Source organism: Primulina huaijiensis, chromosome 3 (assembly GCF_012295235.1).
Source record: "Primulina huaijiensis isolate GDHJ02 chromosome 3, ASM1229523v2, whole genome shotgun sequence".
NCBI lineage: Eukaryota > Viridiplantae > Streptophyta > Magnoliopsida > Lamiales > Gesneriaceae > Primulina > Primulina huaijiensis.
Genome location: NC_133308.1, coordinates 23,648,781 through 23,674,024, shown reverse-complemented (window position 1 = coordinate 23,674,024; position 25,244 = coordinate 23,648,781). Strand labels below are relative to the sequence as shown.

Here is a 25,244-nt window from a genome sequence, read left to right as displayed (position 1 = left end):
TAATTGAATACTTAATTCATGTAATTTATTCTAATGGAATAATATTCCATAGGTTCTTATAAAATTTAAAAGATTTTAAGTTTTACATATTACAATAAATTTCGAATCCTATGGATTTTACTTGGTGTGAACTTTACTTGATGAAATGGTATCATGCTACATTTAAAAATCCAATTTTAATTTGATTTTGGAGAGAGTTGCATCATAGCTCGAAACAAAGCGCATTGACGCGTTCCCTTTTCCTAAATTGATCCGTCAACTCTTCCAAACATGTAGCCTCTCTCTCCGATCGAACCATTTTCCCTTCCAAGAAACTACAAATACAATAACAATGTTGACGAAGATCTGCACGACACTGGGCTCATTCTTGTTCTTCCTAAGGACCCATATGGCAATGGATCTATCTTGTTCAAACCTGGATCAGATATTGAGATAAAGATTTAATCTTGGTTCCAAGAAAGTTTTGGGGGATGATGAGAATTTTAAGGTTAGCCCTAACGGTGATTTTCTTGACTTGTGTTGTCTTCCCATGTCATTCCGATGGGTCTTTTTCTTATATCTTTCGAAAATTAGAGCAGGATTCTGATGCTTCGAAGCTAAATGCTCAGGTATGGGTAGCCCACATAGTGTTTTTATTTTTTTCTTTGCGTTTGTTGCTAAGGTTGATCATGAAAAATGTTTGATTTTAGGTATCTCCATCGCCTAGCCCTGTTCCTGTGGAGAATAGTAATTCTGGGAAAGCGGGAAGTCCTGTAAATTCACCAAAGGAGACATGTGACATGGTGGTGGATAAGTGTGGTATTGAGGAATCACATGTTTCAGCCTGTGTTCCTTTTGATGGAAATGGTAACTTTCTTTGTCTATTTGTTTGGTTCATTTCTCTGATGCTGAATGAATGATTACTTTTCAGATTTTATGTCCCTCCTTGATAAATCACATTGGCTTCTTTGAACTTACTTGTTCCATCCTTATGTATATGCATGCCATATGTATGATGCTTTCTGTGAGTAGTGTGATGAGCAATATAGTTTAGCTAAGAAATAGAGGAGACCTCATTTTCTAATTCGTTGCAAAGATGTTTATGTGAAGTGTGTATGAATTACTCCATCAGCTGAGTTGTCTCTACTGTTTGTTTTGTTAATGAATACTGACTAAATGGTGGTAATAGAGAAGAGGACATGTGAAGTTAAGATGGAGTCATCTTTCTTGGTGTCAGTGATGATTATATCAAAGTAAAGTATGACTGAGGTCTTAGACTCTTATATAGATTTTTAGGATCGTTTTGCAAATGGAACCATTCTTTACGATTTGGTTTTTCGTCTCTTATTGGCGGTACTGGCATATTGGACTGTCCTTTTTCTAGATTTGTTATTTAACCTTCTTCTCATCCAAACTCATTTGTTACTTGGTTCACGAAGGAATTAAATCCAACAGAGTCAAAGCATTAAGAACTTATCACAACCTCAAATGTGCAATGTTGACTAGCAGAATGGACAATCTTGTGACAAGCAAACTTGACATGAGGCAAACAATCCTCTTAACTACCATTTGTCTAGGGATGATGTGTATTTAAAAGCAATAATTTGGTTCCCAACTTTCCCTTTTAAAGGTAGTTCTCAACTTCACACCCAATCTGATAAGGTAGTCCTATAATTGAAAAATCTGTCCACAATAACAAGAATAGAATTCACACCTTTTTTTAGGTAATCCTAAACATAGTTATTAGAGGCGCAGGGCACACCAAGGCGATCTTGAAGCCTGAGGCGTGCGTTTTATTGAAGCTATATTTCTATTAATTTAAAAAAAAAACTTATTTATATACTATATCATTATTTGACAAAAAGGTTATTATTGAAATAATTAAGCTTTTCAGATGTCTAATTCATCAATAAAAATGATTATTTGTTTGTTTGATGATTTTGGGACCCTTCGTTTTCTTCTTCTTCTTCTTCAGGATGCTTGCTGATGCTGAGACTTTGATTGTTTTTTATTTTATTTTTTATTTTTTCAAAACAGAAAAGAAGATAACAGGCTTTGATTGTTGCTGTCCGCTTCTTATTTTTTAGGGTTTATGCTTTGGGCTTTTTTTCTAAACCAGCTTTGGCTTTTTTTCCCCTAAACCAGCTTTGGGCTCTAAGCTTTGCAGCCCATTTTTGTTAAAAAGTAGAGAAACTGGGCCAGTGATATACCGAAGCGCTTTTGTCGCCTCAGGAAAGCCTTGGGCCTTGCAAGAAGTGTGCGCCTGGGCTCGCCTCTTGCAAAGTCGGCGCCGGTGTGGTTACCCAGGCGTGTAGGGTGCGCCTGGCGCCTAGGCACACGCTTTTTACAACTATGATCCTAAAGCAAAATCCATGGAAACATCCACCAAGGTTCACTCAAGAACAAAGTGGACAAAAATGGAATCAAATGCCACCAAAAATTAGTCTTGATAAGTTCTTCATTTCCAAGTTATGCTCACATGAAGAGAATTTTAAATTTTTACTTCAAAGCTTTGTGAATAACGCAAGAAATAACACCTCCCATGTTTATTTAATGGGCTTAGACGGAACCATGCAAATTGGGCCTAAATTAACATTTGGATCACTTGTTCTTGGTTCTCCCATTTGGTTTAGATTGTAGTTCTTGGCCCATAAATTATTGATTAACCCTTCTCTCTTTGAATTTCTTAGCTCATGATCTCGATATTGAACTGGGGTTAGTGATTAGAGGGTCTACATGTTCATGCTCTGCAGCATGCTTTCCATTAGGTTCATTCCATCCTGAATACAACTAGTTCATTTGGTATTCAGCTGGAATCATGTATTTTCATTTAATTAGATAATCTATATGTGTTGCATAGTCTAAAACGAAACCCTCCGCTTAGGATCCCCTCCGGTGGTGGATCAAAAGAACTTAGGAGAACCAACAGTAGAACAAAACAGACAAATTTAGCATGTCGTATGCTTCGAACATTTATTCAGGAAAGCTCAAGTGATCCAGCACGGTGGGTGCTTTAATCATGTCTCAACTATATAGAAAGTTTATTATAGTTGACCAGACAACTGTGCAAACTTCTTATATTGATACAAACAATGAATAAAACATGAATTTGAATCAAATATCAAACCCAAATTGGCTGTCAAATGAAAATAGCCGGGAAACATTGTTAGAATGCAAATCTAATGATACAGCTTCTTTCTTTTTTTGGACTCGTTTTAAAGTTTATCATAGTTGCAAGTCTCATAGTATCTATTTTCCTAGCAGTATCTCAAGCGAAATATGTGCTTGTCATTAATGAGGGTGAGAGCTCTCACAGATTAAGCATTACCATCTTTCCTGCAAACGTTACTGTGGAGGAGAATACCGATATATCTGGACACCAAAGCAAGAAGGTGCTGCTATTAACTTTTATTTTCTCCTCTTTGTTTCTGTCCTGGCATCATCCCTGCATTCCTACTCATTTAACATGGATGGATTTCATCCTCTGTTTTATGATCGAGTTTGTGTTTATTTTTTGGTCATGTTTCCCGCAACAGGTAAAATTACTATCGAACATGGGATCAGGGTATTCTTCGATATTGCTAAGCGCCGAAAATGGAAACTGCACCATTCACTTGGGAGCTTCGCTACCTAAAGGTTTTTATATGAATTATGTAACACCAGTAAATGGAACATACTTATTTTTTGTGACAGCATTCTTCATTGGAGGAACTTTGATGTGCTGCAAGTTTAAGAGGAAGGGACGACACCTTGACGATGTAAAGTATAAGGAACTTGAAATGGGGGAGCAGCAAACCAACTCGACATTTACAATTGAAACACATGAAGATTGGGATGAAGAATGGGGTGATGATGACTGGGATGTGGAAAAGAGATGATATGATCCTGCCCTGAAGTGGATATGCTCTATTCAACTGGAAATGGATAGGATTTAAATCGAGATTGAGATATACCATACTCCTCGGTCAGCTCTTGGATTACACGGAAATTAAACCACAGATAGCCAAAGAGCAGTGTAAACAACCGAGCCTTGCAACTTGTATGTATGCATGCAGCCACGTTTGAAAAATATGCTATGGAGTAAGGACATTTTACAAAGTTTCGGAATACATCATAAGTGAACACAAATTATCGTATACATCCAATTTGGACAGACATTTTGGTTTTACTTGTGCAATTAACGTTTGTTGTCTGATAGAAGCTGAATATTCAAACTGTTTGATAGTTCTTTTTGGTTTCTTGAAATATGGTCGATATTATTGCTTATATGGAGTTAGTCTATACCACAAGATATTGATTAGAAACACTTCCTATGTATCACCTATCGTTAGATATACAGGTCTCGTTTTTTTCCTGATATGGCATATGTCAATTCTTTTGCCTGCCATGACACTTTTATGAGAAAAGGGAAAAAAATTCCATGTTTGGTGCAGAAATAATAGGGTCAATATAACAATATTCTTATTTCATCTGATGATTGGTTCGAATTCTATAATTGAAGTAAAAACTAATCATATTATCCATATTTTTCAATTTTTTATCTCTACTTTAATTATCTCATCTCACATACCTGGGATATATGACAAAAACTTGTGTGAGACGGTCTCACGGGTCGTATTTTGTGAGGCAGATTTTTTGTTTGGGTCATCCATGAAAAATTATTACTTTTTGTACTAAGAGTATTATTTTTTATTGTGAATATCGGGAGAGTTGACCCATCTCACAGGTAAAGATTCGTGAGACCGTCTCACAAGAGACTTACTCGAGATATATTTGTTTCATGTGTGTGTGTATGACTTTTTAAGCTTTCTTCCATTTTTCTTTTAAATATCAGATTTAGTTTGAAAAAGTTTCCAAACCAAAACCGAATAGAACCAAACCGAGTATGTACTCTTGCCCCATTTTTTCCGTTTCTGTTTTCTCATTTTTCTGTATTCCGATTGAAAATTTGAACATTTTGAAAAGAACTCTGAAAACCATTTTCAAGATATGATACAATAATTGTATAAAGAAATCCTTAGAGCAATTTTTATGCATATTTTTTGTTGGACGAATGTCATATATTTAAAAATACTAGGAATGCCCATGTGCCATACACGTGGTTAACTAATAATAAAAAAACATAATCACGATATTTAAATAATGTTTAAAATCGTTTGAATAACATTTTGTTTATGAGCATTTATGAATCTAAATATATCAAAACACAATAGATAAAGTACATCATTACTATAAATCATATATATTCACTTATTCATATGACATTTTTCAATATTATAATGAAGTTCTCTCAAATTAACAAATATATTTTTCATTCAAATATAATTCACAATAGAAAAATAATAAAATGAATTTTACCACAACCAAAACCACAATGTCCTTAAATGGAGTACACTTAGAACAACGATTGTCAAATGAAATTCTCTTAATTAACTAAATTATCATAATAATGTTAAAATAAAATCACTAATCTTGTTAGTTAAATATCAATTGTGATTTTGCTAACTTTTAACCTTTTTAGATTTTGTTTAACTTTCTCTGTTTGTTTTTAGAATCATAGTATGTATCGTTAATTTTATATCAGAATGGATCATTTGTAAATTAATATTGATTATTAAAAATTTCATGTGAAATAAAATTTTAAAATAATATCACTCAAATATATATGTGTAGTAAAATATATATATAAATAAAATAACACAAAAAGTTTTATGAAACGGTCTCACTAGTCAATTTTGTGAGACAAATATCTTATATATGTCATTCATGAAAAATTATTAATTTTTATACCGAAAATATTACTTATTATTGTTAATATCACAAATTTGATCCGTCTCACGGGTAATTTTTCTTGAGACCGTCTCACAATAGATCAATTAATAAAATAATATGTAATACTCAATTAAAAATATCATATTTTTAATTTCTCATTAATTTCTCTTTCTATGAATAAAGTTAAAATAAATCAAAACTAATCAAATTAAATTACGAATAAAATATTAGAAAAATTTGAAAAAGTGCATATAGAATTTACATACTCTCAATGTCTATTTTTATTGGAAAAGTACCATAAAAATAACATTTACCGACATATTTTAATCACACTTGTAGAAATGCGTAAGCTTTATATATATAATGAGACAATAATTAAATATTACAATGTAAGAAAATAAAAATAAAATAAAGTATCATATTAAAGTTTTTTGTAATATTTGTCGTTAATTCAACCAAATAATAAAATAAGGTTATTCTTATTTTCAACCTCAATCCCAATATATTTTATCGAATAATTTATAACAATATTTGAAAATTTCATCTATTGTCTAAATTAATTTATTTAAGGAAAATTTCAAATTTTCACTTTATTAATTTAGCTAAATTAACATAATATTAATCGAGTTATATTCGATTACAAATCAAATGATCTCATCCGAAAGCAAATCAATATACTATCACACCCAAATTTTATCTCAACTATTTGATCGAGACAAATTTTGAGTGGAGATGATAATAACAATTATTTACTCACATATATACTCCGTTGAGTTTCAATAATAATACCAATAATAATATATTATTATATATATATTTTAAATGACAAAATTGTCATGTATCACATTAACTAAGTAATGCTTACTAATAAATATATTGTTGTTGTTGTTGTTATTTTTATTATTGAAATTATATATATTAAGAACTATTAGTAAAAATTTCTTTACACAAAAATTCTTCATAAAATAAATATTTACATTTTGAGAAATAGTCTGGTAAGTTTTAGCATATTCAATTTTTAGATTTAAATAGAGCTACGGAACCAAATATATAGGCACAGAAATAAAATAAGACTTTAAAAAACTCAATGCACCAAACAAGGTAATGTAATAAAACTAAAATATATATAGACTAACATATAATTTGGAAGATGAGAGCTCAAAATGACTATCGAAATAAATTATTGGAAACTAATATAATCTCATAATTTTGTGAAAATGATAAATATATTATATAGATTAACAGAACCGTAAAAATCGATTAAGAAAAGAAATGGATCCAAACACTTACCATCGATAAATTAAAATAATTAAATCAAGGAAACCAACGTAGAGTCAAATAATTAAGTAAAAAAAACTCATCACTAAAATAAAATGAAACCCTAAAAGATCCAATGCATTAAAAAAATTAACGTAATAAAAATAAAATAAATATAGACTAATATATAGTTTGGATGAGGGGGCTCAAAATAACCAACAAATAAATTCTTAGAGATCGAGATGTAATCTTCAAATTTTGTGATAAGTGTCAAATATATTTTACTAATCAATTAACCAAACTCTGGAAAAAACAAAAAGAAGCCATGTAGAACAGCAAAATTGCAAAAAGGGAAAAAGTATGAATAAATTCAATGTATTCAATAACTATTACTGCTCATATACATATAATTCGGAATATGAGAGCATAAAATGACTATCAAAATAAATCTTTCGAGACTACTATGATCTCATAATTTTGTGAAAATGATAAGTATATTATATAGATTACCCGAACCATAAAAAAAATAAAAAAAAGAAATGGAAACAAAACACGAACCATCAATAAATTAAATTAATTAAATCAAGGAAACCAATGTAACATCAAATAATTAAGTAAAAAAGAAAAATATATAATCACTAAAATAAAATGAAACCCTAAAAAATCCAATGTATTAAACAAATTAATGTAATAAAACTAAAATAAATATAGACTAATATATAGTTTAGATGAGGGGAGTTCAAAATAATCAGAAAAATAAATCCTTAGAAACATAGATGTAATCTTCAAATTTTGTGAAAAATGACAATTATATTTTCCTGATTCACAATTGGAAGTGATATACGTATATGTAAGTAGATTAATTAACCAAACTCTGAGAAAAAAACAAGAAGAAGCCATGTAGAAGGGAAGTAAGAATAAATTCAATGTATTCAATGGAAGTGGTATATTTATATGTGAGTAGATTCCCTGAATCACCATTTGGTGAAGACAAATGGCTGAAAAAATCATCGCCAACTGAAAAAGTAAGAGCTCCAGCAGGCTGAGACGTGGAAGCATGCACAGGAAGATTAAGTACAGTGACAGCAATCACACCAACAACAATTGCACCAGCTGCACCAATGGCTATCAGGGACGAAATGCTCAACATTTTCTTACGGCCAGAACTTTCGGTGATGGCACCCGTTGTGGCATCGGTGTAGTCGGGATTAAGTACAATAGGTTAGGGAGGACAGCAGGGCAACTCCTATTAACAGCTCCACGACAAAGAGATGGATTTCCAGATACAGATGATGGATCGATGGTGTTGAAAAATCCACCAGCGGGCAGGTCACCTTGTAGCTGGTTGTATGCAATGTTAAATGACTGCAGGTGTGCAAGATTTGCCAGCTGCTTTGGCAGGGTACCTGTCAACTTGTTGAAAGAAAAGTCAACATTTTGCAGGAATGTAAGCTCGGCCAGGGATACGGGGATGGAGCCAGCTATTTTGTTGTGAGCTAAAGACCTGTGAAATTCAATCATTGGCAAAAAGGAACTTAGCTCAGCAAAGTCCGGAACTTATAATCGAAGGGTCAGCTAAACTCCACTAATGAAGAAATGTTTCATAACAAAAATCACAAGTTCATGGCTTTAGTCATTGACAAGTATGCAGTTAAAGATACGATCCAAACTGACCAAATCAAATTACCTGTTAAAAAATAAAAAGATATAAAAGTCATCCATCAAAAGTTAATCAATTTAACTAGTTACAAAACTAACCACTTCGACAATTATTTAAATCAGCGTCACACAACTCCAAGAAACAACAAGATGGCAGCTTGGGAACTAGTTATACATAGTTGATTAGAATTACAATCTTTCAGAAATATTATTGACAAAAACAGTTGAAACTAAATCATAGAGAAACCAGAAAAGGATTTTATATAAAATATCACAAGATCGAGCAAATAACTCACAACAACATTAGTGAAGAGCAATCCCCAATTGTAGTCGGAATGCTACCATTCAACTGATTCTCGCTCAAATCCAGAACACTCAAAGCCTTCAGTTTTCCGATGCTTGCAGGAATGCTACCGAGGAACTCATTGCTTGCCATATTTAAGAACTGTAAGCCTCCAAAGCTCAAAATACCGGACGGAAATTCACCTGATAACTTATTTCCGGATACATCCAAAATCGAAAGATCTCTCACTGAGTTCTCCGATGCTGAATCCAAAGCATTATCAATGCTCCCACTCAACTCGTTATTCGAGATCTTAAATTTCTGTAAACCAAGCTTGAATGCCCAAACAGGAAGACTACCTGTAATTAAATTATGACTAATATCAAAAGAGAGAAGTTTAACAAGGTTTTCTATGACCTCAGGCAAGATCCCAGTTAGAGCGTTCTTGGATACATTTAGAATCTTCAATGATTGAAGATTCCCAAAAGACTCCGGGATTTGGCCGCTGAAGTTATTTTCAGAAAAATCAAGAATCTCTAGGCTTCTCATTGCCCCAATCCATTCAGGAACCACTCCTACGAATCCATTTTTGCTTAAAACAAGATCATTGCACAATCTAAGCTTCTGCATTGTGCTTGGAAGTGCACCAGAGAGTAAGTTTTGGCTTAAATCAATTGACTTCAATAACAAACAGTTCCCAATTCCATCCGGGACTTCACCATTAAACCGATTCTTCCTCAAACTAATCATCCTCAAATTGTTCAGACCTTCAACATCCCTTGGTATTTCACCCTTCAACATATTGTCAGACAAATCAAGTGACCTCAAAGCAGATAATGACCCAACTCCAAAAGGTATCACACCTGAAAACTGATTGCCCGAAAAGTTCAAAGAAACAAGCATCGAGCACGAGCCCAAACTCTCAGGAATTTGTCCGGAGAACTTGTTGTTAGCCAATGATATAGATCTCAAACTCCCACATTGGATAAAGAAATCACTTGATATGGAACCGGTAAAGGCATTCCCACTCAAGTCTAAGACCCTCAGATGAGGAAGCTGAGCTAAGCTAAGGCTTACGCTTCCTGTTAGATTGTTTCTTGCAAGAGATAGCTTTTGCAGTAACTGCAACTGAAGGAGACCTTCTCTGCCTAATTTTCCTGAAAGCCCAAAGTCATCGAGAACAAGTTCAGTCACTCTATTGGATCTGGGATTGCATCTCACCCCGTCCCAATTACAAGGCTTTGCATCATCTTCATTCCAAGAATTTAATCTCCCATATGGATCTATAACATCAGCCTTGAACACAATCAGTCCCAGAACATCATCATCTAAAGAAGGGCTAAAAGATTTCGCCAAAAACGGCGATAAACAAATGAAAATCAGAACTCCAAAGAGGCTCCTCATCTTCAACAAAAACAACATAACACAGACTGTTTTAAGGCATTAACTCTTTCTATCTCTTTAAAGGAAAAACAGAGGCCACTAACTGCATAGCCACCGACGTTAAATTCCAGCTGAAAAGACTCGGATTTTTCAACCGTTTTGAACCATAACCCAACATTTATTACTGCTCCACCTCCTCAAAACACATACATGCACCGATGCACTTGTACGCATACACTTCAACTTTTCTCGACTCTCAACGGCTAGAAACGGAGACCTGGGGGAAAAAATGAAACCGACCCAGAAAAACTAAAGTACCAAAGCATCAACGACTACAACCACGCCGCCACATAAACGAAGAAAGAAGACCCAAAAACAGGAGTTCGATCCGGAAGCAAAGCCCAAGCGTGTGATGAAAGATTCGTCGGAATATTCTCTGCGCAACAAGAGCTGAGACACAAAGGGAGCGTCACCGGCATGTACGCCGGGCAATGTGGAGGACTCGAAGGCGTTTTCCGGCCACTGGTGGTAGCATTTAAGACGTTCACTGTCTTCTTCGTTACTCTCTCTACTTTTTATCGAAGTCCAACGTTCAACAGCTAAAAAGAGAAGGGAGAAGGGTCCACAGTACACTGGGCCTGCTTCTGTAATTGTCACTCCTGGAAGATTTTGCTTTGGGTTATTTTTTATTTTTGTGATGCCACGTGGCAGTTGGACATGGACCCGTCTAGTCATCTCCATAAATTTAAATATAAATTTTGACACAAACTAAATTTATAATGTCTCAAGTTAGATTGATAAATTACAAGAACAAATGAAGTAAACTAACAAGACTATTGTTGAAAGAATATCGTGTGTGCTGATCAACATTTTTGAAAAAAGAAGAGACGAACAAAATTTTTATAGACAAATCAAGTTGTCCAACTCAACAGGTCTGCTATGCATCCTCCAACAACTTGAATGGAATTAAGGTATCAACATTTAATCTCTGAACATACTAGATCGGTTGTTAGATTGATCCGACAAAAATCTCTGAAGACAAAAAAAGTTATCTACGAGTTTATTCTGAAAAGCTCTCAGCAAAGACGAAATAAGGATCTGTTAGTTACCCGTTCAGCTATTGTACACAGAATTTGAATTAACCGTTGCTATATTTGGAAACACGACGGTGACACATGGCATTTTTTCTTAAATGTCGGTTATCTAGTAAATCTATGAGTAACGTATATATTTATTAATGTTAATGATCAACACCTATAAAGGGGATGAATCAAGAAATGAGAAGACTATTATTACATTAATCTTCATCATACATTTTCAACTTGCACATACTTTTATTCTCACTTGTATCTTGTCTACACGAGCTATATTATTTTGTGAGAATCATTGTGAATGTCAGAAGCAAGAATAGATCGAGTTAAGAAAAGAGTGTGCTAAAAGTTCCTATTAAAAAGAGATAAATCCCAAGTAAAAGTGGATTTGTACAAAGAGTTGTACCGATCAAATCTTCTAGAGAATCCTTCTGAAAACATAAGAAGGAGAGGTTAGAAGGTTGGCCTTCGAATTTCCATAAACAAACATTTGCATCCTCTATTTAAAGTCATTTTTATTGTCATCGATGTCATCTGCTATCATTCGTGCTATTGAGCTTCTAGCCTGAACTAATCTGTTGCATTTANGTTAGTAGCTTAAATTACTTAGTCTGCTCAAAATATTAACTTGAACTATTAACACAGCATAAATTTCACATAATTTGTCATAATTGCATGACAAATCATTCACCCCTAAATTATTCTCGTATCTTAGCAATATTTTAAGCTTAGTTATTAATAATTTAATTATATTATTATCAAAATTTTTAACTATTTATTTTTAAAATTTTATTTATTCGATAAATAACTAAATTTATGTTTTAAATTATATTATTAACTGAATAAAACAATCAAATTTTAATTTGATAACTATGAATGTTATATTTAATATTTTTATCTTAATATTATTTTTATGTGTAATGTATTTCAATAGTACATTTTATTATTATATTAAACCAAGTAATAAGTTTGATCATTATTTAATATTTGAACTAATTAGAGTAATTGCTTAAATAAATTTAGTTATTTAAATTAATTAATTCATCATCTCAATCGTTTCATAGATCATAACAAAAATAATTAAACATAAATTAATTCATATTTTAAAAAAATTAATTATCTTAATTATATAATTTTAATTTAATTAATTAACATTGAATACAAAGATACTACTTTGAAAAAACAATTTAAGATTACAAACACTAATTATTTGAAAATCAAAGAATATGATAAAAAAAAATGATATAAACAAACATAACAAAACACTAAATTCTTAAAAAAGACATTACAATATAACATAAAATAAAATAAAATAAAATAAGATGCCAAACACTTGAAATCGAAGATAATGATACGACATAAACTTAAACAAGATAATAAATAACAAATTATTAAAAATCACACTACTATACAATAAAATAAAATAGGAAGACAAGCACTGAAATTTTAAAACTTTGGTAAGTTAGATCCGAATCCTCCAATGTCTCCAAATTAATATTTATCATAGTTGAGAGTAGGGATGGCAATTTTCCCCACGGGTTTGGGGCCCCGCGGGGAAAACCCGAAACGGGGATGAGGATCCCCGATTTTTTCGGGTTTGAGTTCGGGTTCGGGGATTTTTTTAAATCCCCAATGTAGTTCGGGGCGGGTACGGGATTACTATCCCCATCCCCGAACCCATCCCGAAAATAATATTAATAATAAAATAATAGTATTATTATTATTAATAATATAATAATATTATTATTTTTTAAAATATTAATAATAATATTATTATTAATATTGATATTGATATTAATATTAATATTATCTCTAATAATAATAGATAATAATAAGTTTTGATTTGAGAAAATCTTCGAATCCGTCATCGTCTTACCATATTAATATTTTTGAAACGGGGATGAGGGTGGGGATGGGAAGTTGATCCCCGAAGTTTCGGGTTTGGGGATTAAAGAACCCGAAAAAGTGGGGATGGGGATGGAATTCGGGGATGAGGATGGGAATGACAAACCCGCCCCCGCCCCGATCCATTGTCATCCCTAGTTGAGAGTATCAGGTGCATGCATGTTTCCTTTCTTACCTCTCATCCAAAATTCTTGACTGTTCGGCTCGAAAGTTTTCACACAGAGATGAATCTTGAATAAAGTTGAGACCTATCACTAAAATTTTGTTTTCTTCTTGAAACACAGTCAAATCCAATAGTTGTTGATTTTATTCTATTTTTGTTTCGTTTTGTTCAAATTTTCATTTTGTTGCATACGTTTTATCGATAATTCATTGTTATGTTGACGATAAGTATTTCCATTTTTGGATAATTTCAAGATTTTTTCTTGTCCTAATCTCATCGATTGATCTATTGTTCGTGACATATATTCATATTTTTTTAATTTTGATTTTTTCACTCCAAGTGATCACTATGACGAAGTACCACCATTATTATTTCATTACTTAAGACACCGTTTGATTCGTGTGATATGATAAGTAAATGATATATAATAAGAGTAATTACAAAATAAAAAGTAAGGATAAATAACATATTATGATAAATTATATGATGTTTGACATGATTCTAACTCGCTTGATTATTTTTGTTAATTATTTATTAAAATGTCATCATCATATATTAATTAGTAATATATTCTTAAAATGATTGAATAAATAAATAAAATTTCTAGAATTAATTGATTTAAAAAATTATAAATAAAATTAAAATATTATATTAATTATTAAATTTTCATTAATTCTAATTTCTGAAAATAACTAAAAAATTGATTAATATTATAGAAAATAATTAAAATTTGATAATAACATAAATATGCATTTATTGTGATAATTACAATATTAATACAAATTTGATATTAAATAATGATTAATAACAATTATAATATTACGGTTAAAAATAATATAATAATAAAAATATGATCAATAATAATTAAATTATTTATAATATTAGTCAAATAAAAAAATTATATTTAAATATTATTAAATTTTTTGAATTTATAATTATTTTAAACTTGGTGATAATCCAGGGGACGCTGAGGAGTTTGATGAAACTGCAAAATTTTCCGTAGCTTTCATAATACACCATACATGATCAAACTTAAAACCTTTCTTGAAATTAGCATCCTGTTTTGCACTAATTATTTGTATATAAAATTAAAGCAATGATAATAATATATAAGTGTAGACATTTCATCAAAACAAAACTCACAATATCCATTTCTGAAGCACCACTTGGATGGAGTTGTTCAACTTGTTGGATGTATGTTTTTAATTTATTAATTTCCGCCAATACTAACTTCATACGAGATTGCAAAGATCTTTTGTTACGAACTTCAGTCAAAACAAAACTTGCATGATCTGTTGTAGGCATATGGCACACCAGTGGATACTGCTGATGAATATATTAAGATAGGATAATCATCTACAATTCAATGTCTTCAACGTTTTTTTCGGGATATTGTTGAGGTGTTTGCATAGCGCTACTTAAGGTCACCTACCCCCGTTGATCTTGATAGACTTTTTGTATTGGTGGAAAACATGGATTTCCTGGAATGTTGGGAAGCTTGGATTGTGCATTGGAGATGGAAAAATTATCCAACAGCATGAGCTGGACAATATGCGGGTTGTGGTGGTTCTATGACCATTATTTTGGAAGCGGTTGCTGATTATGATCTTTGGATTTAGCTTGCGTTTTTTGGTATTCCAGGGTCTAACAATGACATTAATTTTCTCGAAGCATCCAATCTATTTTCAAATCTTGCACAAGGTATCACTCCTCCGACGAATTACTTTGTTGGTGGAAAGGAGTACCATCAAGGATATTACTTAGATGATGATAAATATCATAAATGGTCAACTATGTGTAAACTATTCATGATCCACGATATCCCAAAAAAAATATTTTGCAATGAAAGAAGAGTCACATAGACAAGATGTCGAACGCACGTTTGGAGTACTTCAATCACGATTTGCAATTGTAGCATCTCCGATATGTGTTTGACAGAAGAAACACTTGCAAGATATAATGATTGTATGTATTATAATGCATACTATGATTATCAAGGATGAGCATGACTTAGATACACCAATCTAAGGTGTGATGGAAGCACCAACTCCGAATGTGAAAATGGTTATTGATCAAAATATAAGATTTCAAAAATTTCTCGCTCGGTATAAAAAAAAATAAGGGATAGAGAGGCTCACTTCGCACTACCAAATGTACTAATCAATAATTTATGGGATTTATATAGTAATTCAGTTAATTAAAAATTGGATATGTGTGTTTCATTTCTAGTTCAGAGGCATCATTTTAACATTTGTTGTATGTTAATAATTCATCTTCATATTATTTTTATGCGTGATTGTAATTTTTTTTTTGAATATTCAATTAATTACATTTAATTAAGTAATAAGTTTAAGTATTTAAAATAATAAGATTAAATATTTAAAAATTTTAAATTAATTCTTAAAATAGATTTAATATTTTTTAATTCATTAATATTTCTAATGAATATAAATATAGAAATTTTTTTCAATATTATTGATATTTTAATTATTGTGTTTAAAAATATGTTGTGGAATAAATTAATTGATGTGAATAAAATAATAAAGAATATTTCGAGAATATTCATTTTAGTGCAGAGTTTAGATTTGATGTGTTGGAGATGAGTTTTGTATTCAGTGTAAGAATTACACTATCTTAAAGTTAATGTTATACTAATATAAAGATTTGTGGATAACCTAAAAGGAAGAAAAAGGGTTAGTTAATTTAAAGCTAACTTTTGAAAAATAAAAATAATAATATATAAACCTACATTGAAATAAATTTTTTCTTTATATTTTATATACAAAATAATGTACGTAAGATTATATTTTATATTAAAATTTAATCACACTTTGTATATGTATGATTAAATACCGACAATGTTACGTTAAGAGTGACGAATGAAAATCAGATCAGAACTTGATCACTCCACTTAAGGTCATCCTCGATTTTAGAATCGCATTCTCTCCTCCCGAAAAAGTTTTACTTTCTCAATTCTCAATCTATCCACTAGAATAGTTTGGTTGGTTATTTGCACCTAGTTTTCGAGTCGTCTTCTCAAGTATTTCATAGTTGGACATTGAATCCATATCATATAATGAGAGTTGCCTATATATTGAGATAAGAAAGGAAAGTTCCTATTCACCACTACAATCGATTATTGTGAACTAACGACTCCTTGTTTCAGTCCTGACTTCCCAAATTAGTATTGGCATATGAAGGATTGATAGTCGGTTATTTGAGTGTTAGTAATAATTTTAAAATATTTTAATTAATAAATATTATTATTTTATTAAAATAAAGTGAAATGAATTATTTGAATATATGAGCATGATTCTAATGACTTCACAAGGCCATGTTACTANTCTCTTCTCCGGCGACTCCATCTGCGCAAGCGCAATACACAGTATTCGAGTCCATCTATGACACGGGATCACCATCGGCATCCGATCTGAACATGGAAACAAACATAGATATCTATACAAACCATATGTTGAAAAAAAAGTATCAAGGATGGCCAGGCTTCAAATTTGAGGCCTTTTCCTATAAGTGACAAAATATTCACTGTAAAGTTAGCACAACTTCTTTGTGCATGCCACAACTTGTACATTATTTGGGTTTTCATTATTAAAGAAAAAATTATCGTGAGTGGTTTGAGATGGGCTCCAAGTTCGAATCTAGGCCGACCGGAAAAATGGGACGGAAGTTCATTTTTTGTCTTGTTATCGATTCGATTAAACAAAATCTATAAATAATAATAATAATAATAATAATAATAATAAGAAATGTTTTTGGAAATATGTTCTCTATTTTGAAATATACTTTCATATCTAGGTTAACATTGATATATGAAATTAGTGTATTTAGTTTAGTTTTTCATCACTAAAAAATATTTTTATAATTATATTATATTTTGCCTCAATACATTATCTTATGAATCACAAAAATTTTTGTGAGACGGTCATATGAGTCAATTTTGTGATAATAATATCATATTGGGTCACTCATGAAAAAGTATTACGTAATTACTTATTATTGTAAATATGAACATGACTGACTCGTTTCACGGATAAAGATCCGTGAGATCGTCTCAGAAGATACTTACTACTTTTTAATTACCTCAACAAGGCATAAAATTTTTACATAAAAAACTAAATATAAATCACATTACTTAATTACTACATTTCTAAAAATAATATTTAGGAATACCATTAGTAAAACCAAAAAGAACTCTAGAAAACCGTGACTATTTAAATGCGAAAATTAATACATAAATTAGTAATATAAAAATTCAAGTCATTGAATTTCAAAAATAAATAAAAGTCAATAGAAATAAGGCATTTATTGTTTTAAAAAATAGTTCAAAATAAAATATGTGGCTGCTGGGATTCGAGCCCAGGTCTCCACGGCCACAACGTGGAATTCTCACCACTAAACTACAGCCACTTCTTGTGTTGGTTCTCCAAGTAACATTATATTAATACATTCAATTCTTAACAAACCTTGAACTTTTAATCATTAACTCGTGCCAACACACACGAATCTCTTGTTACACATTTCGGACCACACACGAAACGTATCAGTTAAGTTCAAGCCATTTGGTCGAGGCGATGGCAATATTGCTTCTAAACTGCTATCGATGCATAATATATGAAACATGTCAAGTTCATGTCATTTAGTCGAGCATACCTAAGCACATGTAAAATTCATATCATTTTAGTCTAGCTGACGGCCATACACTGCATATATAATCTTATAATAGGTTTTATGTGAGATAGTTTCACGTTTCTATTTTCGATAATATTTTTTTATGAGTCAGGTCGAGTTGAAGATCTGTATCAAGAAATTGACTCATAAAACTGTCTCGTAGCAGTTCTGTGATAATCTTAATGGTTATGTGGGTAATAATCCAAAATATAAATTAAGGAAACATCCCCAAGTATAGAGCCAGGGTCGGACCTTCTATGAGGCTAAGGAGACCACCGTCTTAGAGGGGGCATAAATTTTTTTTATTACATATATATTTTGAGTAGGTGGCTTAGTGAAATAAAAAAATTAGCCCAATATTAAATAAAAAGAAGACAAATTTGAATATTTTATGTTTATAATTTATCAAACTCCAAGTTATTTTCAATTTTGGTTGGAACAATTTAAACAATATCAAGAGACTTTAGGGTATTTGTTGAGTTCAAAGAAGTTAAAAAGGTAGTCTTTAACTAGTTTGATGAAGTATTGTATGAAATTTCAACAATTTTTAAATATGCTACAGTTTTTGACGAAACTGAATTAGGGCTGGGAAAATATACCGAAATATCGAAATACCGTACCGAAAAAATACCGAAATTACCGAAAAAATTGATATACCGAAAATTTCGGTACGGTACGTAATTATTTTTTTTTCGGTATTTCGGTATATACCGAAATACCGAAAATAATTTTTTTATTATTTTTTTTAAAATATAAGTTCGGTATACCGACATTTTTTCGGTATACCGACAAAATTTTCGGTGTCGGTACAGTATCCGGTATGAACTTTTTCATATCGAAAATTCGGTATACCGAATTTCCGGTATCGGTATCGATATGGAAAAATTCCATACCGATATTTACGGTACGGTATACGGTACCGTAGTTCGGTACGGTATATCGTACCGTACCCACCCCTAAACTGAATAGTTTATTTCGAAATATTTATATTGTCTATAAGATTTTGTTAACCATATCAGTAACAATTGTAATGACAGAAAGAAGTTTATCGAATTTGAAATTAATAAAGAGTTATTTTTCATCAACAATGTCACAACATAGACTAAATGAACTAGTTATATTGTTAATTGATAAAGAAATGATTCGACAATTAGATTATAAAGATTCGATAAATATTTTTATTCTTAAAAGAGCTAGATGAATATTATTTATGTAATTATTTTAAATATTTATTTATTTTTTTTCATGTAATATATTGTTGTGGTATATTTATATAATATTTATTATTTGCTAACTAAATTTTATTATCATTTATCACAACAAGAGAACTCATTTTTAGATTTTTTTTGCTTCAGATCCATGGAACACAACACACTCTGTATAGAGCTAAGGTAAGCAAAGAAAGCCAAAATCATATAACATCTGGGGAAAATAGTCTTTGATTCCTACCATGAAACATATATTTCAATCCAAATAGGCTATAAGAACACCAAAATCCAAATACTTTAGTCTTTTTTCATATACTTATTTTCCTGATCCAGGACTTGGAAATACGAGTTTCATAGGGGGAATGCCATGATCCTACATGACGTGTTTTGCTTATGTCCTAAGGCCATTATTTCTTTTCCTGGAAAGAAATAACCACATTTCCATTTTTCTCATCTTTTCGAAAGATTCGGAAATTTACAGTAGCCTAATGTTGTGAGATTTCATCATTTATGGCTATGGCTATGTACTACCATATTTTCAATGCAAAATCCTGTGAAGATATGGCACGGTTATTAATAGGAAGACCCAATGCGAGAAAACTAAAGATTAGTACTCCATAATAGTAGTAGCATCAGTGTAGGATCTCATGGAGCAGTGAGGAGATTCTGACATTGATTCTGATACTGATTTTGATACTGTACTGGAGGTGGAAAAATTGGATTTTTGTTTTTATTTTCTAAACGAAAACGGGATATTATTGGTGATCGAATACTGCATCAAATCCAGGGAAACTTAAGGAGATCACGAAATATCTGTGACAAACTTTGGAAATTTGAATTTTTTTTCTTGAAAACCCAAAAAGGTTTTGGGTCTTTCATTCTTTTAAAAACCACCAACCACACTGGGGGACTCTGCGTTCCTTCTCTTTCTTGGTGGGCTTTCAATTTTTATGGATATAATTTAGTGTGTTTTTTGGTGCTATTTTTAGGTGGGTTCTGGCTGTATAGTCAAGAAAGTGATAAAAATGGATACTTCGGGTTCTGGTGATTTCACAGAGGGAATGGTGGGTGATGTGGAAGAACCTCATGTTCTTGCGGTTGATGACAATTTAGTTGATCGTAAAATTGTTGAGAAATTGCTCAAGAATTCATCTTGCAAAGGTATTAATGGCAATTTTCTTCTTTTTGGGCTAAAATTTGTCTCAATTTTACTGAATCTCAGTGTGTGTGTGTGAATGCCTTGATTGCCATGTAGAGTTTATGTTTCTTGAAATGAATTTATTTTCACATAAAAATGTCATTTTGGTAAGAATATTGCCTACCATGTAGTATCTTTTTTGAGGCTTGCTTGAGGTGAGAAACTTATCGATGTTTTTGTTTCTTGATAGATAATTCAACAAAATCAATGGTGCAAGGGGAAAAATCTAAGAATTTTGAGTGTGAATGTTCATTTTTACAAAAATTGCTTTTTTTTAAAAAAAAAAAGGAGTTTATGTACCTATATATGGTTTTCTTGCAGTGACTACTGCAGAAAATGGAGTGAGGGCATTGGAGTATCTTGGTTTAGGAGATAACAACCAGAGCAGCAATGTGAATAACAAAGTAAGCAATTTCACAATTATTATCTTAGTTTGAGCTCGATTTGATCGGCAAACGAAATATTGAACTTGGCTCTCATGAGTAAAAACTCACTCAATTTTTTGAAAAGTTGGAAATTATAGAACTGGTGTGTCACTAAAGAAGTAAGAAGTTGCTCGAGTTTGATAGGTCGAGCTTTGGCCAAGCGGCTTGATTCACTTGCTGCAGCTCTATAGATATTAGCAGAGCATTTAACATTTTAGCAAACTACTAAATCCCAGATCCAGTTTTATCTTAGGGATCTTTTCTGCATATTCGTCGAACCAAATGTTGACATTTTCGAGTCCCTCGTTTCTTTTTGTAATGCAGAAGGTCTCAAAGGTGAATATGATTATCACAGACTATTGCATGCCGGGAATGACCGGATATGAACTGCTCAAGAAAATTAAGGTGAGTTGTTATGAACTCCCAATGTAGAATAATTTCACTTGACTAATACGAGAATTTGGAAAGTTCATGTTGAAATCTTCCTAAGCAGGAATCATCAGTCATGAAGGATGTGCCTGTTATCATAATGTCATCCGAAAACGTCCCAACTCGTATAAACAAGTAATTCATATGTTTCTTGTCTTAGTTCAAGATGTTTTTCTATACGTGTTACGGTTAGGTATCTCATTTATAATTCTTTGAATCGATCGATAGGTGCTTAGAGGAAGGCGCACAAATGTTCATGCTAAAGCCTCTTAAATACTCAGACGTCAAGAAGTTGAGTTGCCAGTTGCTACAATCCTCAGTTGGAACATCCTCCAAAATCTTGGTCTGATTCAGTTCTTGAGTACTTCTGTGAATTCTTATTTCTTAGACAGTGTTTTCTTGATAAAGGTTGCAAATTTTCAGTTGGTTTATTGGCCGTTTAGCCACACATCAATGTGGATTTGCATCTTCTTTATGCCATAATTTACAAATATTGTCATAATTTTCAGTTATTCTCTATGGGTTTAGCCTAATGTGAATAAAAACAGATTGACCAAATGAAATCCAAGCTACGAATAAACGAGTTCAGTACACTTATTTCCATTTTTTATGTCCTGCACTCGAGATCGAAATCGAGCCCGTTCGCATGTCAGAAAGGTAGCATTGTATGCCTACAAGAATAGATCACATCGATAAGGTGCATCATGAGGACTTGAGCATTCTTGATTAAATACAACCAGAACCATTATATCGATCACGAGAGATTCATTTTAGCACATCAAATTGCATCACATATATTTCTTTTTTTTTACCTTGTGTTTAGCATTGCGAATTCCATATTCTTGTGAAGTACAACATAATAATACCATATGAAATAATTTTTCGGAGAAGATTTCATATCCCATAAAGCGAAATAGATTTGTCTTACCGAGAAATAATGTGAACTCTTGCCTTTTTTAGTGTGGTTCCCGAGTTGCTTCACGTTGGAAAAATGACCAAAATTTCTAAAAACACAAAGATATATAACAGACTAAAACTAAAATTTGAAAAAAATGAAACTGCAAAAAAATAAATATACATTACCAAAAATACAATTTTCCCTTGATATATACCAAACATTGTAACTTTGTAATACTTTTTATCTGTCAATCAAATGTTATGTTTGAGTTTTTGCATGAACAGTCAGAACAGATGAACTTAACCAAGAATGGGAAAAAAAAATCTATCAGACGTCCGAATGATCAAAAGCCAAATCGAACAAAAAGAATTTAATCCCACTATAATATATTAATCAATCCCACCGAATTCAAAAAGAAAATTATTAATACATAATCTCCCAGAATTATAACATGAACATGAAAATATATCAATAAAAATGGTTGTGGTGATGATGCCTACAATCATCCCATCCGCAGCACTGCAGCACAGGATAACACACAACAAACATGCATCTCCCTATCATTCTAAACACAGAGGAAACCAATAAACATGGCCAGCAGCAGCAAGCCACGATCGGATCGCCATAGTCGAGGCCGTGGTCATGGTGGTGGTGATGGCGATCGTGGCCCATTGATTTCGTATATATATCTGAAAAATATATATACAAATCATTAAAAAAAAAACTCAAATCCAAGAATTCCAGTATTCTGAGAATATTGATATACAGATTGCAGCAGCAACAACTAGTGATCTATGGACACTTTTTAATCCAATTTGTTAAATTTTTTGTTTCAAATATGAAAAAATTAAATTACCTGGATGGCCCTTTGTTGATGAATTTGTATAGGAGATATAATAATTTTGCATGCGCGTGNAAGTTTATTTAGAGTGGAGAACCTCACAATTTACAAATCGTGCTAAATGCGCGTTGTGGCCACCAAATTAATTAATACTAATTAATTCTATCTACAAAGTTCTTGATGTATAAAATAATTTTTTTCCCGTGTTAAACTAATTTTTAGTAAAAAAAAAACTAGAAAAATATATACTAGAATTTATAACTTTTGAATATGAAATTAAAGTTTTTTATATTTAATTTGAATATTTATTTAATAGAGATTTTTTTTTTAAAAAAAAAGTTTATATTGTTTTATAATAACTTTATAGAATTTTCGCGTTCATTATTATTGTAAAATATAAATAATAATATATACTTCACAATTTAATTTCGATAATGGGAATACGTAGGCTGGATTTTTTATCGACATAATAATAATCGTAAATTGGAAAATGTAAAGCTTTCAACAGCATAACTTTTTTTTCGTTTTTATTTAAATAAACGATTGCTTGTTCAACTTTTGCTGAAATCGAGAGACGTTGTTAGTTCTTGTTTTCATTCCTTTTTTTTTTTTTTTTTTTTTTTTTTTTTTTTTTANCAATTTAAAAACATTATCATTTACGTTTATTGTCTTCTTCCTTAGAACAAAGTTTTTGTCTGACTTAATCTTGAAGTTGAGTATTTGACTAATATTCATGAATTTTATTCTCCTATCAATATCTTCTCGAGAAATATGATCACACAAAATTTCTTTAATACGGTTTATTTGACTGGTATAAGTTATAGACTATTACGTTAATATGAAGGATTTATTACGTGTCTATCGAATGATAATGATTATGAGTCTATCATCATAAAAAAGGGTTTTGCTTCTAACGAGGAGTCCGAGTTACATCCATTTAGTTGGGTAAATTGGGTTGATGTGTTTGTATAGATAAATAAATAATATTGTTATTATTAATATTGTTGAGAAAGACGTGAAATAATATTAAATAAATAATAATATATTTGATTAATTAAATTTAAGATTTTTCATTTTTAAACATAAAATGTAATGTTCTAAAAGTATATTATTTTTTGATTAAGTAATTTATTTATTTGATTTGGAATCTACGATAAGTCTTGTTGTGCCAAAATAAAAACAATATACAATTTATTTCAGAAAATTTTTTTTAATAATTATTTTCCAAAACTCTTCCTTAGAACTCCAAAAATAAAACAAAATAAACCCCTCAAATTTCTTGCCATGAGCCAAGAATAATGTTTTATAATAACCCTTTGGCTTTAGAAATATTGGTAAAAACTTGTGTGAGACGGTTTCAAGGGTCGTATTTTGTGAGACGGATCTCTTATTTGGGTCATCCATGAAAAAATATTACTTTTTATGCTAAGAATATTACTTTTTATTGTGAATATCGGTAGGGTTGATCCGTCTCATAGATAAAGATTCGTGAGACCGTCTCACAAGAGACCTACTCTTAGATATTAAGCTTACCGAAAAGTTCGCTTATTGGCTCGACAAGAGTTCAACTCGAGTTTGGTTTAAATTTCGTTTATTACATTTATTTTTTAAAGATAATTTAAATTCCTATTTTATCATATATCATCTCTATTATATTTTATATTAAATGGTATTTTTATCAGTAGACGATATAGCTTAAAGAAAATAAAGTTTCTTATGTTCTCAAGTTACTCAAAAATCAATCGATCTTGGAAATCTATGTAACCTAAATTTAGCTGAAGCTTGAGCTCGAATATAAAGCTTTCTATCAACTCAAACTCAACTTGCATCAATGTACCTCATATTTAGACTCTAACTCAAGCTCGGCATCTTCATATTTATTTTCGAATAATAGTTTAAATATCTCACGAACATGTTCCGACAAAGAATTTTAAACTATTCAAGCTTTGAATCAAGCGTGAATATATATAACTCGAGTCAAATTCGATATTAAAGAATTCCATATTCGACTCAATTCAGTTTGTTTATATCACTATCATCGATGTCTTATAAGGCTTAAAGAAAACA

The 25,244-nt window shown here is 31.3% G+C and overlaps 2 protein-coding genes, 2 long non-coding RNA genes, 1 other non-coding gene and 1 pseudogene across 5 annotated transcripts; 2 read left to right on the top strand and 4 right to left on the bottom strand.

Annotated features, from left to right (window-relative positions):
* Positions 1 to 248: 248 nt before the first annotated feature.
* On the top strand, positions 249 to 4,245 carry LOC140973879 (uncharacterized). Its single transcript, XM_073436985.1, has 4 exons — positions 249 to 608; positions 690 to 846; positions 3,244 to 3,371; positions 3,516 to 4,245. The coding sequence occupies exons 1-4, from the start codon at positions 471 to 473 to the stop codon at positions 3,855 to 3,857; spliced, it is 765 nt and encodes a 254-aa protein (XP_073293086.1). The 5' UTR covers positions 249 to 470; the 3' UTR covers positions 3,858 to 4,245.
* On the bottom strand, positions 1,804 to 3,235 carry LOC140973880 (uncharacterized). The gene is made up of 2 exons (XR_012174696.1): positions 2,366 to 3,235; positions 1,804 to 2,308 (listed from the first exon to the last, which is right to left on the bottom strand). It is a non-coding gene; the product is annotated as an uncharacterized lncRNA (long non-coding RNA).
* A 3,607-nt stretch (positions 4,246 to 7,852) lies between the features above and the next one.
* LOC140973878 (uncharacterized) lies at positions 7,853 to 10,948 on the bottom strand (annotated as a pseudogene).
* A 6,897-nt stretch (positions 10,949 to 17,845) lies between these two features.
* Positions 17,846 to 17,917, bottom strand: TRNAH-GUG (transfer RNA histidin (anticodon GUG)). Its single transcript has one exon. It is a non-coding gene; the product is annotated as a tRNA-His (tRNA).
* A 1,853-nt stretch (positions 17,918 to 19,770) lies between these two features.
* Positions 19,771 to 21,975, top strand: LOC140972276 (two-component response regulator ARR17-like). Its single transcript, XM_073434726.1, has 5 exons — positions 19,771 to 20,547; positions 20,906 to 20,988; positions 21,334 to 21,414; positions 21,503 to 21,573; positions 21,667 to 21,975. Exons 1-5 carry the CDS (start codon positions 20,412 to 20,414, stop codon positions 21,785 to 21,787), a joined length of 492 nt encoding a protein of 163 aa, XP_073290827.1. The 5' UTR covers positions 19,771 to 20,411; the 3' UTR covers positions 21,788 to 21,975.
* Positions 21,976 to 22,723: 748 nt separating this feature from the next.
* LOC140972275 (uncharacterized) lies at positions 22,724 to 23,263 on the bottom strand. The gene is made up of 2 exons (XR_012174483.1): positions 23,193 to 23,263; positions 22,724 to 23,025 (listed from the first exon to the last, which is right to left on the bottom strand). It is a non-coding gene; the product is annotated as an uncharacterized lncRNA (long non-coding RNA).
* Between the last annotated feature and the right edge of the window lie 1,981 nt (positions 23,264 to 25,244).

What these genes read in the sequence shown, in the direction of transcription:
- LOC140973879 (XM_073436985.1), top strand. Translation starts at nt 471, where the DNA reads ATGATGAGAATTTTAAGGTTAGCCCTAACGGTGATTTTCTTGACTTGT. An exon ending in CTTCGAAGCTAAATGCTCAG is followed by an intron (nt 609 to 689) that starts GTATGGGTAGCC and finishes GTTTGATTTTAG; the next exon opens with GTATCTCCATCGCCTAGCCC. An exon ending in TGTTCCTTTTGATGGAAATG is followed by an intron (nt 847 to 3,243) that starts GTAACTTTCTTT and finishes TTTTCCTAGCAG; the next exon opens with TATCTCAAGCGAAATATGTG.
- LOC140972276 (XM_073434726.1), top strand. Translation starts at nt 20,412, where the DNA reads ATGGATACTTCGGGTTCTGGTGATTTCACAGAGGGAATGGTGGGTGAT. An exon ending in CAAGAATTCATCTTGCAAAG is followed by an intron (nt 20,548 to 20,905) that starts GTATTAATGGCA and finishes GTTTTCTTGCAG; the next exon opens with TGACTACTGCAGAAAATGGA. An exon ending in GTCCCAACTCGTATAAACAA is followed by an intron (nt 21,574 to 21,666) that starts GTAATTCATATG and finishes ATCGATCGATAG; the next exon opens with GTGCTTAGAGGAAGGCGCAC.